Source organism: Mya arenaria, chromosome 5 (assembly GCF_026914265.1).
Source record: "Mya arenaria isolate MELC-2E11 chromosome 5, ASM2691426v1".
Taxonomy (NCBI): Eukaryota; Metazoa; Mollusca; class Bivalvia; order Myida; family Myidae; genus Mya; species Mya arenaria.
The window spans coordinates 6,382,315-6,398,936 of NC_069126.1; the positions used below are offsets into that span (position 1 = coordinate 6,382,315).

The window sequence follows — 16,622 nt, forward strand, 5'->3', positions numbered from 1 at the left end:
TTTAGCGCTTGTAGAAACGTAATAGTAAGCTTTAAAGGCAGAGCCATAAATCGTCGAGATGGTCATTGTTTCCATGTCATGATTTTCGGGACAAAGGTCCAACCAATTCGACAAAACGGAATGAAGTTACCAAGGAGACATAAGTTATATCATTATTATAAATTTGTAAGAAACCTATGCGTACGAAATCGAGAGCGTATGAGCTATGCTAAACAAAGAATATATGTATCTATCATGTGTTTCCGGTACGGATAGAAAAATACTTCCCGAGGGCACGCGCGTTAGCCGGTAACGAGGCTTGCTGAGTTAACGGCCACCCAGCGTGCCCGAGGGTTTGATTTTTCGATCCGGACCGGAAAGACATGATTGATTTTCTTTCTTGCATACCTAAAATTATCAATTCGTGGAAAAATTGATGTAGAAAACGCACTTATGTACATTTCACCAAAAAGCCCGTGCGACATTTTTTACTGACTTCATTAAGCGCAGTAATTTTAAATCACTATTGTCATCGAGAAGTTCTAAAAATCGTGTTTTAACGATAATTTATTTTCAATTTTAATCTTGCACATTTATTTATTTATTTATTTATTTATTTATTTATTTATTTATTTATTTATTTATTTATTCATTCATTCATTCATTCATTCATTCATTCATTCATTCATTCATTCATTCATTTATTTATTTATTTATTTATTTATTTATTTATTTATTTATTTATTTATTATTATTATTTTTATTATTATTTATTTATTCATTTATTTATTTATTTATTTATTTATTTATTTATTTATTTATTTATTTATTTATTTATTTATTTATTATTATTATTTTTATTATTATTTATTTATTTATTTATTTATTTATTTATTTATTTATTTATTTATTTATTTATTTCATTTATTCATTTATTTATTTATTTCATTTATTTTATTTATTTGCTCTGTAAATTTTAACCGATGCAGCTGCCTCGGTGTGTCTCAGTATGGCTACGGCGCTGGAAATATTGGTGTAAATATCCTTCGAACTCCACACACTTTGACCACCCCGATTGCGTTCATACCCCGATAATGACATTAATCCCGCAATTCATTTCTTAAATGAGCAGTTTGAAAAAGGTCCAACCAATTCGACAAAACGGAATGAAGTTACCAAGGAGACATAAATTATATCATTATTATAAATTTGTAAGAAACCTATGCGTACAAACACAAATTTTCACCGTTATCAAAAGGCATACATTTTTATGATTTTTTCAGGATTTTTCTTGTACAAATGATTATTTATTTGATTTTATGTGTAAGAATTACGACAGAAGGCACAAGACCTCTTGTCGGGACTCATCCATTCAAATCCACTGTCATACAGATTTCTTACAGATATATAGCCATTTAAACTGGTATTCTTTTCAAATGAATACTTGAACTTGAGAAATTTAATATTCAAACCGTTCCATTTCATTAGTTCTTTAAGAACAATAGAAAATTCTTCATACATGAATTGTCAACTTTTTAAATACTTACTGATTGTGTTTTCATGCAAGTTTAATACTCATATGTGTTAATAACGAATTTAAAACACCACTTTATATCCAAGAAAATGAAATATATTTTATGTGTTGCAATATTCTGGAGTTTATTGAAATCATGTTTAGCAGGTAACTATGTGGCATTTTTATACATTTGCTTTAAAGGGGCGTACAATAGGTTTATTCATAAACTTTTTTGTTTTAATATTGTTATGCTTTTTTGATTTCCTTATTTGACTTTAATCATCCAAATCAAACAAGCATATTATTTGAGTACAGATAAAAAAAATTAGCGATATTTTTTAACTTTTGTAATGGGGAATTTTGGCAACGTTGCTTAAAATGCATTTATTAAGTCTAACGTTTTTATCTGTTACAAACAATAGGTTAAGTTTTGTATTGATTATTAAAGTTAAATGAGTAAAATATAATACAGTCGAACCCCGTTGGTTCGAACTCGCCTGGCTCGAATTATTCGTTGGCTCGAACTAAAGTCACGCAAGATGTAAAGCCACTAAACCGATTTTTTAAACTAACGGGTAGCATTCCCGCTTGGCTCGAATTTTCCGTGGTTTAAGGTATTTTCGCCGGTGCTTGGGAGCTCGAGTTAACGAGGTTCGACTGTAATGCATACAAATTAATACGTTCTTTTGTGCATGTATCAAGTGAAAATCTGTAGTATGCCCTTTAATGTGATTTTAATGATTATGTCCTTTTTTAACATATTCAGATATTGTTTCATTTAATGATTCAAGGCAAAATATGTAATGAAAAAATATATCAGTAATAATTTTGGAATATTGAACGGCACAGGAATTTGTCTCATTATTTGGTCTGAAATAATGTATTAAAGTCAGGCTATTACAAGAACAGAACAGAACACAAGTTTTTTTCAGCTTATGCAACAAAGCATCTCGTCAAACAAGTATATACAAGCAAACACAATTTTCATGTATGAGGTCATCGTGACAAGGTAGCCAATATCAATCACAATTCAAATATAGATAAAAAATATGGAGAAGGTTCATGTTCAGCTATATTGTGAATTATTAGTAATAAAACGATGTATGATAGCAAGTTCAATCGATATGATGGAAATGCGGGTGTTAATGATGACAGAAGTTTATTCCAACTTATGCAACAAAGCAGCTCGTAAAAAAGTAAAGCACAATTTACATACATGTGATCATCGTTACTCGTACTCATCTGATGGAAACTTAAACCTATACTATTGAAAACATAGCATCACATGATAAGGCTAAACAACCGATCACGTTACAACCGTTTGTTTAATCCTGTTAGTAACGCTTTTCAAATTGTGGACATCAAAGACATATTTGAGCAAATATCAACATTTGATGAAGGAATCCAGCCGTCAGTATCTTAGTTTTTACACCTCTGATTTATAATAAAAAAATCCAGAGCATTTTAAAAACCATGAATGGGTTCCTTTAAAATGGTGACATGCCAAAAATAATGAACAATATTTTTACAGTACGTAACAAATACAATAATATATATATAACACATGCATATCAATATACCAACTATTTCGTGAGTTTGCGATAATAGAGTATGATAATAAAAATTATGTCATGTCGTTATTTCCGAATGTGACAGTATAACCACTCGCATTGAGCCGTAAAGCATGCCATGTTTATTTCCGAAATTGGATGAAATGCCAACTACGGTCAATCCTGTCATTTGGTTTACTACCGAAGGTTACCGGTAAATCATGTCATTTGGTTTACTACTGAATTTAACCGGTAAATCATGTCATTTCGTTTATTTCCGAAGGTTACCGGTAAACATGTAATTTCGATTATTTCCGAAGGCTACTGGTTAATCATGTCATTTGGTTTATTTCTGATGTTTACCGGTGACTCATGTCATGTGGTTATTTTAAAGGTGGCTGCAATGACTACACCGGCTACCGGTACCTGAATGATTACGATCTGGCAGAAAATGAAGACGACCCTAGTGAAACAGGTACATACACTAATCATTTTCCCTCGCTTTTCGTGGCCTTCTGAAATAGGCATTGGGCAGATTGTGCCATGTCCGTTGGACGCGCAACGTAGCTCTTACCAATTGTTATGGTCGATATTGGACGTCAACCAATTGTGTACCAGCATGTACACGGACGATTTACAATGTCAGAATTATTTACATTAAACTACGCTGCAAGTAGATCACGTATTAATTACGACATAGCAGTTAAACGTAATGCTTTTAAATTTGAAAATCTTTATTACTTATGCAATACTACACTTCGCTGGAAATAAATTTAAACTAAGTAAAACAAACACTTAAATAAATTAATACATTACTATTATTTAATATTTTACGAACTACTTCTACTGATATACCGGCATACATCCGAGGTTGTTTTCGATGAAAATAGCCGAGGAGTTCCAATTGCCAGCATTGTAACAAATATTAAGTACATGTATGTATACTTTATATATTTCTAGAAAACACGGTGATGTCTAAGGAAAGTGGGTAACAGGTCGGTAGCCTGTTCGGCGCTGTTTCCTACGCTCCACTCCCCATTTAACGTTATTTTAACTTCGTTTAAACCTATTATTTTACAACGTTTAGGTTTACTATGAAACAAAATAACAACAATATATTAATCACTATCGTTGGCACGATTTTACGCGAGAATGTGGTCTTTTGTTGTGGGGGAAACCGGAGTACCCGGAGGAAACCCACTTGTCCGGCTTGGTAAACACAAACCGAACTTGCATGTACATGTTATGCACAAGTCAGTTGTAACCACGGTCACAAGGTCCGGGGGTATACCGGGGATAGCGGGGGAAATGGGTCGTGTTTAACCTCCCAGGGCCGAGTGAATGCGGCGGTTTTGTTTTCGCGCCGAAATTAGCGGTAAATGGGCGTTACTTAGGATGCTGGGATGTCCCGGTGTGTGGGGTCATTTGGCGGGATTTTACCAGCAGTTTGTCCTCGCAGGGCGGGAATTTTACCCGCTTTCCCCATGACTTGGGGTGGGAAGGGTGGGGGTGGGCGAGGTTACAACTGACTGGTGCATTATTAGAACTTACATTCTTCCAATATTTCCAGGATTGTTAGTCGATCTTCAGGACAGTGGTTATAAGATTGAATGTTCGTGCGGCATTGTTACCAAATGGGAGTTCTTCGCTCGGAAAAACGGCACCGTTATCCTGTACGTTCTAGACGAAAGCGGAAACGTACGAGGATATACGTCAGTACATGTACCAAGTATGTTATGAATTAACTAAAGGCGCTATATATCTCGTTAACTTTCTTTTATAAAATAAAAAATATAAGAAAACCGTGGTTATTAGCTCTCAATTGTGTGCATTGCGCTCATATTAACTATACCAATTGTTTGCATTACGGAAAAATAAGCTGTAACAATTGTTTGGATTACGGAAATATAAGCTGTAACAATTGTGTGCATTACGGAAATATAAGCTGTAACAATTGTGTGTATTACGGAAATATAAGCTGTAACAATTGGGTGCCTTAGGGATATATAAACTGTATCAAATGTGTGCCTTAGGGAAATATAAACTGTATCAAATGTGTGAATTACGGAAATATAAGCTGTAAGAATTGTGTGCCTTAGGGAAATATAAACTGTAACAATTGTGTGTATTACGGAAATATAAGCTGTAACAATTGGGTGCCTTAGGGAAATATAAACTGTATCAAATGTATGAATTACGGAAATATAAGCTGTAAGAATTGTGTGCCTTAGGGAAATATAAACTGTAACAATTGTGTGTATTACGGAAATATAAGCTGTAACAATTGGGTGCCTTAGGGAAATATAAACTGTATCAAATGTGTGAATTACGGAAATATAAGCTGTAAGAATTGTGTGCAATGGGCACGTATTAGCATGAACAACCGTGTGCATCGCACACGTATTAGTTTTCTATATATATAACACTCGTCTGCATTGCGCATATAAGTCTATAAAAACTGTCTGCGTTGCGATCGTATTAGCTATAAACAGTGCGCACATATAAACTGTCTACATGTATAACAAATGCGTGCATGGCGCGTATATTAACTCTCTATCTATTTTATCATTTAGATTTTTTCGCTGGCGGCGGAAACAATCATTATGAGCTGCCGGTTTCAAGTGAAATGTGGATTCCTGTCCAGCAGAAAGACCGTCTAGCGTTGTATGTTCATTATTTATTACTTATAAACACACTCAAAAAAATGAAAGGTAATTATAAAACAAAAAGTACGAATCTCTGATCCACAATATATCCATCCATATCTATCAATCCATCCATCCTTATAAATCAATCAATCAACCCATATCCATCAATTCATGAATCAATATCCATTAATGGATCCATCCGTGTCCAGCAATCCATTCACCATATCCATCAATTCATTCATCATATACACCAATCCCTCTTTCCATGTCCATCAATACACCCATCAATATCCATTAATCCATCCATCCATATCCATCAATCCATCCATCCATGTCCACCAACCCAACCATCCATGAAAATCAATCCATCCATACATGTCCATCAATCCATCCATCCATTCATATCCATCCATCCATGTCCATCAATCTAGTCATCCATATCCATTAATTGATCCATCCATATCCATCAATCCATCCATCCATGTCCATCAATCCAACCATCCATGTCCATCAACCCAACCATCCATGAACATCAATCCATCCATACATGTCCATCAATCCATCCATCCATTCATATCCATCCATCCATGTCCATCAATCTAGTCATCCATATCCATTAATCGATCAATCAATGTCCATCAATCCATTTATCCATATCTATCCATCCATATCTACCAATTTATCCATCCATATCCATCCATGTCCATCAATCCATCAATCGATATCCATTAAACGATCCATCCATATCCACCAATCCATCTTCCCATATTCATTAACCGATCCATCCATGTCAATCAATATCCATCCATATACTATATCCCTCAATCCATCCACACATATCCATCAATTCATCAAACCATATCCATCAATCAATCCACCCATTTCCATCAATCCATCCATCCATATCCATTAATCCATCCATCCATATCCATTAATCGATCCAACCATGTCCATCAATCCATATCAATCAATCCATCCATCCATCGTGCTTGTGGATTATTACAGACGCTTTTTAAGAATACAACATATAAGACTGATATATTACATATACAATAGCAGCACAAGCAACATATAGTCAATTAGAAAAGAGACCGCGAGTAGTAGTAGTAATAGTAGTGGTGGTGGTGGTGGTTGTAGTAGCAGTCACAGTAGTAGTGGTGGTAGTGGTGGTGGTGATGGTGGTGGTGGTGGTGGTGGTGGTGATGGTAGTGGTAGTGGTAGTGGTAGTGGTGGTGGTGGTGGTGGTGGTAGTGGTGGTAGTAGTGGTAGTAGTGGTAGTAGTAGTAGTAGTAGTAGTAGTAGTAGTAGTAGTAGTAGTAGTAGTAGTAGTAGTAGTAGTAGTAGTAGTAGAAGTAGTAGTAGTAGTAGTAGTAGTAGTAGTAGTAGTAGTAGTAGTAGTAGTAGTAGTAGTAGTAGTAGTAGTAGTGCTAGTTGTGGTAGTGGTTGTGTAAGTGGTAGTGGCAGTAGCAGTATCTTATCAGGTGTATATGTCGTGGCGTCATTTTACTTCAAGATGTGTCATACGAGTTTAAGAGACGTTTCTTACACGCCTTTGTAATTTCCTTGAAATTGGTCGCAAATTCTTCTCTGCGCATGCGCGCTGGAAGGCGATGGTACGATAATGAAAACACGATAGTACGATGTTGAAAACACGACAGTACGATGATGAAAACACGACAGTACGATGATGAAAACACGACAGTATGATGATGAAAACACGACAACACGACAGTACGATGATGAAAACGCGAAAGTACGATGATGAAAACACGACAGTACGATGATGAAAACGCGACAACGCGACAGTACGATGATGAAAACACGACAGAACGATGATGATAACACGACAGTACCATACTACGATGATGAAAACGCGAAATAAAGAAACTACGATGATGAAAACGCGACAGTACGGTGGTGACAACACATAAGTTTATCGCATTATCATCATCGTACTGTCGTATTTAGCGTTTTCGTAATCGTAATGTCACGTTTTCATCATTGTAATGTCGCGTTTTCACCATCGTAGTTTCGTGATTTCGCGTTTTCATCATCGTACTTTCTAAATCGCGTTTCAGATCAACACATTCACAGGCGATGGCCCTAACTGCATTCCGTAGAATTCTCACCTGAACATACCTCTTTAAAAATTGTCGTTTTTTCAGGTAGTAATAGAAAAAATCCAGGTCCACAAGAAAATCACTAATCATTTGAAGGGAAGTAACTCCTCTAGACTTCATGAATTAACTCCCTTCAAACAAATGTAGTGCTAACCTTGTTGATCGGCATTCGGAACTCCTCGGCCATTTTTATCGAAAACAACCTCGGATGTATGCCGGTACATCAGTAGAAGTAGTTTGTAAAATTTTAAAGTATACCATTAATAGTTTATGTATACCACGTGATAAAATACGTCAAATATGCTACGTCAGAAGGCAACATTTTGCATAAAATAAAGACTTAAATCAAACATAACTTTTCTTTTACTGCACCATTTTCAATGAAACAATTAAGAGCAGTTTATGCCACTTAAAGTGCCACGCTTTCCACTGTTTCCAAAATAATGTTTTGACAGTGCTCCGTCAGACGGCCGTATTGTAAAAAGGTTTGTCGAAGTGATTACAGAAACTACATTCTCAATCAAACTCTTGTGAAAGACCGAAGGCGGGGCTTCTTAATCGACGTAGACTGCGCTGATTCATTTAAACTGGTTAAGAAATAACAAAGGTATTTTTGTTTAAAGTCTTCATTCGAAGCAAAATATTGCCTTCCGACGTAGCAATTATGACGCAAGTTTAGGTTGTATTTTGTTGATTTTAGTTTAAATTGATTACCAGTGAAGTGTATTATTGCAACAAAAATCAAGATTCCAAGAGTAAAGTCATTAAGTTTAACTGCTAAATTAGATTACTATGCGATCTACTTGCAGCGGACTTAAAGTGTACCAATTTCTGACATTGTAAACCGTCCACATAACTCCAAGTTGTATTCGATAAAAATATCCGAGGAGTTCCGAATGGTTGATCGGAAAAATAAATATTTTGAAGTTAAATGTCACTATCTTTTACAGGTCGTATGACATCAAAGCAGGAGTTCATTCACTTTAAACGATTGTAGTATATACAACCCTTAGCCTTCTTTTCACAGACTTGATATCCCGAAGAAGTTGTCTTTTCAGGGGGTGCAAACATTTTTTTTTATACTAGGGCGTGCTGGAGTATGCTTAGTACACCTCAGACTATCAATTAGTTCAATTTAGAATGTTTGGTTTCATTTAGAATGTTTGGTTTCATTTAGAATGTTTGGTTTCAGTTTCACAGAAGGTTATCCAATGATAACGTTCCAAAACGGAACAAGCTCGTCGCAAAAATGGAACACAGGGCAAGTGTTTGTGGACACAGGCGGTAACGTTGCAGTGTCTTCAGAAGGAGACAAAAGTGATAACAGATATGCAGTGGCTGCATATATTGAAGAAGGTATATTTCATTTATATTATTATTATTATTATTATTATTATTATTATTATTATTGTTATTATTATTTTTATTACTATTTTACTTATAATTATTATTATTATTATTATTATTATTATTATTATTATTATTATTATTATTATTATTATTATTATTATTTATCGCTATTATTATTATTATTATTATTATTATTATTATTATCATTATCATTAATTATTATTATTATCATTATTATTATTATTATTATTATTATTATTATTATTATTATTATTATTATTGTTATCATTATCATTTTTATTATTTATTATTATTATTATTATTATTATTATTATTATTATTATTATTATTATTATTATAATTTTTATTATTATTATTATTATTATTATTATTATTATTATTGTTGTTGTTGTTGTTGTTGTTGTTGTTATTACTATTATTATTATTATTATTATTATTATTATTATTATTATTATTATTATTATTATTATAATCATATCATTATTATTATTATTATTATTATAATCATATCATTATTATTATTATTATTATTATTATTATAATCATATCATTATTATTATTCAATTATATTATTATTCACAGCACACGAGCCGATGTTTGTTAACGCTCCATTTACGGTGACCATCTTCACGCACGATTACGTTAGCTCGCCCGTCATCTTTACAGCCACCGTCCTTGACCTTGACGGAACAGATATACTTGACGTTACGATGAACGGCACGGAAAGCGTGAAATTTACTCTTACCGACATCTGTGAGTTGAAATATAACTACTATATCACTATGAGCCATATCTCCATCGCACTTTCCAGATTTCGATTCGTTATTCCCTTATTTTTATATGGCAATGCTGGAAATCCTTTTCCACCCCAGATAAGTGATCCAACTATTTGGCAATGCTGGAAATCCTTTTCCACCCCAGATAAGTGATCCAACTATTTGGCAATGCTGGAAATCCTTTTCCACCCCAGATAAGTGATCCAACTATTTGGCAATACTGGACATCATTATCGTCTTCACGGGCAACGGTAAACAAATAGCCGTATGTTAAAAGTAACATTAAAATAAAAGTTTACACGTTCGGCCCACTGACACCGGATTTTCAAACTCAATCCTCTTTTTTTAAGCGTAAAAGAAATTTATAATTCCCAACTAAAAGTTATAATACCAAAAAATTGAAAACATATTTAAAAAAATATATAGTTTTTTTCATAAAAGATGCATTTCACAGATTGAACGTTTTGACAACTTTTTTTATTTATGTCTTGAAAAGAGTCAATTTTTGCGAAATCCATGGTGTCCATAGCAGTTATATAAGACTGCTGACAAAAATTAGATCGCAATTTTTTTTTATTAAAGTTCAAAAAATGATGTTTTATGCACTTTTCAAAAACCGTTAGTAACGTTTTAAGCCATAAAACATTATTTTTCGAACGGAAATATGAAGTTCTGCGATCTGATTTTATGTCGGCAATCTTAAATCAGTGATTTGCATAAATTTATGCAAAAATCTGCTCTTTCCAAGACAAAAAATAAAAAAAAATGTAAAAATAGTTTATCTGTGAGAGCGCAGCTTTAACATGCACTTCATATATTTTAATTATCAATATATAATTTAAAAATATAGACAGTGCATGTACTGGTATTCTTGTTCATCAGAGTGATGATGCTATGCGTACAACAGATTTATCACGTTCGATCCTCTGACAAATAAGAATGATGTACTGGTAAAAATAACCAAAATTTAACCTGCAGAAAAGTTATCCAGTGTTAAACGATTGGCCCGCTGCGGATAGCTTATCCAAGTTATATAAAGTTTATTTGCAAATACATCTAGACAAATCCCACAAAACGGTGGGAATAAAACTCCTCCTTTGGCCTCAAAAATATGTTTCAGTCACACTAGGGGATGTGACGGGGTCAAGCCATAATGCAGCCATAGGGCGCAGGCAGACCTTTATAATCCCAACAACAAAAACAACAACAACAACAACAACAACAACAACAACAACAACAACAATATATAGACAAAAATGCCCATGGTTGTCCAGTTAGCGCACTCGTTTCCCACCAAGGCGATCCTGGCTCGATTCCCGGCCTGGTCGCATGTGAGTTTGGTTCGTGGTCACCAAGCCGGACAAGTGGGTTTTCTCAGGGTTCTCCAGTTTTCCCCACAACACATGACCACACTCTCGCGCAACATCATGCCAACGAGACTGACTTAGAATAAGCTATCATAGCTTCCTTCACAATCGTTGTAAAATATATAATGCTTAACGTAAAAATGCCCATGCGTATCACAATATAATTACGAAACATGCTTCTAAACACAGTCAAGGTCCAATACATTCATATATGCAACTGATCAAAAATATAAAAAACATCAAATTATACATTATTGATTGCAGCTAACGATAGACACAACCTGGCGTACACCTCTCTCCTGGCAGCAGGCGATTATGAACTCAATTTATACGTCACAGATGGATGCCACCCACCGGTCCCCACAGTTGTCACCGTCAAAATCATCAACGAGGTACATTTGGAACTTCTCGGTCATTTTTTTTTATAGAAATCAACCTTCGGAGTTTGCCGGCACATCAGTTGAAGTAGCTCGTAATTTTTTTTAATCGTTAATTAAATGTGGTGTTTTAGAGTTGTATTTTATTGATCTAAGTTTAAATTGATTGCCTTTGAAGTGTATTATTGCAAACATAATGAAGATTCCCACGAGTTAAGTCATAAAGTTTAACAGCTTAATAAATTTTCTACCCGATCTGCTGCAGCGGACTGAAACGTACCGCTTTTTGAGTATATAAACCGTCCAAATACATCCGAGGTTGTTTTCGATAAAAATGGGCGAGGAGCTCCGAATGCTCGTACACCGGATATAGTCATTTTACCGAATGCAGAGTGGTTACTTTCAACCAATTTTTATTTTTTCTTATTAGAAACGTGTCTTTTTTCTTATCTTGTTTCATGTTTAGTATATAGGTGGAACTATCACCAGTAAACGGTGTTGTGCCTTGTGGGTCATGAAGCACAAGTAATCAGTGATATCTCGCGTGCAAATAGGTCATTTGACTATAGAATATATAGGACATATATTTTGTCGTGTCCGCCATAAAATTATGAAATTGTTTTCATTGGAAAATGGTCGAGGTGCTCCAACTGCAGAAAGGGCAGTGGTAATTATAAAACATACAATTTTAATAAAAAAAAATAGAACTAACCCATGCTTTTAAAAAAAGAAAAGAACTTAACTTACTCGCGCCAAATAAACCGAGCAAAATAGTTTCCAAGCTTTATAGTTGTATTTTTCTACCGTTTTCTGATTTTTGAGATTTTGCAAGGATAAACGAAAATTGAATTAATAATTTGGCAGAATTCTTCATCACAAGGTGCCATATAGATGACTAACGTGTTATTTTTATCTCGTTAAAACGATTTTCGTATCTCACTAAAACGACCTTGTATCTATCTCGTTTAACCGACTAACGTCTCTAGTTGAAATTTAAAACGACTCATCTTTTCAAAACGACTTACATACGTCGTTCAAACGACTAAGTATCTCGTTAAAAAGACTAAGTAACTCGTTTAAACGAACACGTTAAAACAACTTAGTAACTCGATAAAACGACTAAGTAACTAGATAAAACGACTAAGTAACTCGTTAAAGCGACTAAGTATCTCGTTAAAACGACTAAGTATCTCATTAAAAAGACTTAGTGATTCGTTAAAACGACTAAGTAACTTTTTTAAACGAACACGTTAAAACGACTTAGTAACTCGTTAAAACGACTTAGTAACTCGTTAAAACGACTAAGTAACTCGATAAAACGACTAAGTAACTCGTTAAAGCGACTAAGTATCTCGTAATAACGACTAAGTATCTCGTTAAAACGACTAAGAAACTCGATAAAAATACTTAGTGACTCGTTAAATCGACTAAGTAACTCGTTAAAGCGACTTAGTATCTCGTTAAAACGACTAAGTATCTCGTTAAAACGACTAAGTATCTCATTAAAAAGACTTAGTGATTCGTTAAAACGACTAAGTAACTCTTTTAAACGAACACGTTAAAACGACTTAGTAACTCGTTAAAACGACTTAGTAACTCGTTAAAACGACTAAGTAACTCGATAAAACAACTAAGTAACTCGTTAAAGCGACTAAGTATCTCGTAAGAACGACTAAGTTTCTCGTTAAAACGACTAAGAAACTCGATAAAAATACTTAGTGACTCGTTAAAACGACTAAATAACTCGTTAAGCCGACTAAGTAACTCGTTATAGCGACTAAGTATCTCGTTAAAACGACTAATTCACAATTGTAAATATGCAATTGTATGCAAGGCGTTCTGGAAGGTATTTTGTAAGAAGATCAACTCTTTTCTCAGCCATATTTGCAATGTCGCGAATTTGAGTCGTTCTGATTAGTAATTTATGTCGTTTTAACGCGCCTCTTAGTCGTTTTAACGAGTTACTAATTCGATTTTGCAGGAAGCTTTAGTTGTTAAAACGGTAGAATAAGTCGTTTAGATTGGACGAGATAAAAGAACACGTATGTCACCACCATAACACCGTTACTAACAACATGCTTTAACCCATCAAATATTTAGTGGTAACGGTAACAGTTTAACAATCATTACGAAGGTAGGCCATCCAACATTAGTACACAAATTGCGGCCGGTAAAGTTACAAAATCTTTTCAAAGTTTTCATCGAGAGTTTTTTTAGATATAGGCATATTGTTATTTAAAGCTGCACTCTCACAGATTGAACGTTTTTATTGTGTTTTTTTTTGTCTTGGAACGAGCCATTAATTTTCGAACAGAAATATGAAAATCCGCGATCTGATTTTTTGTCAAACCGGTAAATCTATGAGAGTGCGGCTTTAATCTAACAACTATCTAACTCCATATATGGAGTTGAAACGTTTACAGTTAAACAATCATTATTCAGGTAGGACATCCAACATTATTACAAAAATCGTGACCCATTAAAATTTATTTTAAAGTTACAAAATATTTGTTTTCAGCGAGAGCATTTAATATATACGCATATTGTACGCATATTGTTATTTAAAACACAAATTAATAAAATTGCTATACAATAATAGTGATATATTAATATCTAAAAAGTACCAATTTTAAAGATGGGTGGCTTACCTTAAGAGTGTTTCTTCACCTCCCTTAAGATGCAGTCTCACTCCCAAATATGATTATAATTTTATTAATTAAGTGTTTTTAAATTTGGCTAGTTATTTGTCCGAGGTTAGCTGTATTTTGCCTGAGCCCGAAATAACTGGGCGAATATGAAATCACCTAATTAATTTAACTAAGTATTTTATTAATTAACTATTACCATTTCGGTTAAAAACATTCTTATAACTTACCTTCAGTTCACATTGAAGCCGTATTTATCCCTTCATTTATGGTGTCTGCTTTTCTAGACTTGACTTTGTTGATTTTGACATGCATTCTTAAAGTGACATTGCACATACTTATGAATAAAGCACTGTACATTGTAAGGAAGCATGTCTTTTCGTCTTAATTTTGTAAATCGTTTGCCAAAGTGTCAAATGTTTCACCTTCGTCGTCCATTTTGTCGGCGTAAAAAATCATCATAGTCGTAAAATCCACCCACGGGTTAAAAACAACTGTTATATCAAACCGTACAAAGTGGTGCAATCATTCAATAGGTTCAAGTATTCCAAATAAAGTTATACGAAGCACAAAAATTTCAAAACAGTCTGAAAACGGAAAACAAAATGGCTACCTTTAAAAATAATTGTCAGCATATTTTTCATATTAGGCGAGTTTCAACAGCCAATGGAAATGGCTTATTTCTCAAATCCTATATTATGCGAGTTTTGGTAGCCAATCAAAACGGAGGAAACTCATATTAGGCGAGTTTTGTTGATATTGGCCGAGTTTGGTAGATATTGAGCGAATTCTGACATATATTGTCTTCAATTGTCTGGTATTGATACCGCAATTGTCTCTGTATCTCGTCAAATACGTAATAGTTGATTAATAATACCTGATAAGACGTTAGTAGATCAGAGTAAATCTTTTAGCACTCACCAATCATTTAATATTTCTGCGTTTTAAGCTATTAGATACACGGTTATAATCTTGTTACATGTATAAGTTTCTGATATATTCCATAAATGCATTATTTAGTAAGTAGTTAAAGGTTTATCCCTCATAATTTATATTTGTTATACATGTGTATGTATTAATTTTGAATAAGAGTGTCACTTTAATTGGTTGAATAAAGTACTCCTCAATTATATAGTCCCCACAAAAAACAACAACACGCAAATCATTAACATTAACAACACACCTACGCTCTAATACGTTTATATTTTTTCCGGCACGTGAATAGCGGCCACGTTTCACAGAGCTTCCGGCATCGATAACAATCGAAGAGGACAGCACAACAGTGACACCGTTACTGACCCTCAGTCCCAACGACCCCTCTAGCGATTCCGTAACATGTTCCCTGGCTAGCTCAACGCAACCTTTTAATATGAGTATGACATTTTGTCTCGATTCTTACCAATGTATAACGAGTTGTCCGGTAATCGCAGTGATAAGCGCACTCGCTTCTCACCAAGGCGTACCGGGTTGTCCGGTAAGCGCAGTGGTTAGCGCACTCGCTCCTCACCTAGGCGTACCGGGTTGTTTGGTTAACGCAGTGGTTAGCGCACTCGCTTCTCACCAAGGCGTCCCGGGTTGTCCGGTAAGCGCAGTGGTTAGCGCACTCGCTTCTCACCTAGGCGTACCGGGTGGTCCGGTTAGTACCGGGTTGTCCGGTTAGCGCAGTGATTAGCGCACTCGCTCCTCACCTAGGCGTACCGGGTTGTCTGGTTAACGCAGTGGTTAGCGCACTCGCTTCTCACCAAGGCGTCCCGGGTTGTCCGGTAATCGCAGTGATTAGCGCACTCGCTTCTCACCTAGGCGTACCGGGTGGTCCGGTTAGTACCGGGTTGTCCGGTTAGCGCAGTGGTTAGCGCACTCGCTCCTCACCTAGGCGTACCGGGTTGTCTGGTTAACGCAGTGGTTAGCGCACTCGCTTCTCACCAAGGCGTCCCGGGTTGTCCGGTAAGCGCAGTGGTTAGCGCACTCGCTTCTCACCTAGGCGTACCGGGTGGTCCGGTTAGTACCGGGTTGTCCGGTTAGCGCAGTGATTAGCGCATTTGCTTCTCACCTAGGCGTCCTGGATTGTCCGGTTAGCGTAGTGATTAGTGCGCTTGCTTCTCACCCAGGCTTCTCACCAAGGCGTCCCGGGTTGTCCGGTAAGCGCAGTGGTTAGCGCACTCGCTTCTCACCAAGGCTTACCGGGTGGTCCGGTTAGTACCGGGTTGTCCGGTTAGCGCAGTGATTAGCGCATTTGCTTCTCACCTAGGCGTCCTGGATTGTCCGGTTAGCGT

The 16,622-nt window shown here is 35.4% G+C and overlaps 1 protein-coding gene across 1 annotated transcript in view; it reads left to right on the forward strand.

The window, feature by feature from the left end:
• The first annotated feature begins 1,521 nt into the window (after nucleotides 1-1,521).
• The window catches only part of LOC128233932 (protocadherin Fat 4-like), a 34,755-nt gene continuing 19,654 nt past the window's right edge, over nucleotides 1,522-16,622 (forward strand). Inside the window, exons 1-8 of the mRNA XM_052947820.1 lie at nucleotides 1,522-1,660; nucleotides 3,440-3,520; nucleotides 4,616-4,774; nucleotides 5,619-5,709; nucleotides 9,006-9,169; nucleotides 9,767-9,937; nucleotides 11,592-11,719; nucleotides 15,575-15,722. Of these exons, the coding sequence (XP_052803780.1) occupies nucleotides 1,603-1,660; nucleotides 3,440-3,520; nucleotides 4,616-4,774; nucleotides 5,619-5,709; nucleotides 9,006-9,169; nucleotides 9,767-9,937; nucleotides 11,592-11,719; nucleotides 15,575-15,722 (1,000 nt within the window). The 5' untranslated portion in view covers nucleotides 1,522-1,602. The remainder of the gene's footprint in view (nucleotides 1,661-3,439; nucleotides 3,521-4,615; nucleotides 4,775-5,618; nucleotides 5,710-9,005; nucleotides 9,170-9,766; nucleotides 9,938-11,591; nucleotides 11,720-15,574; nucleotides 15,723-16,622) is intronic.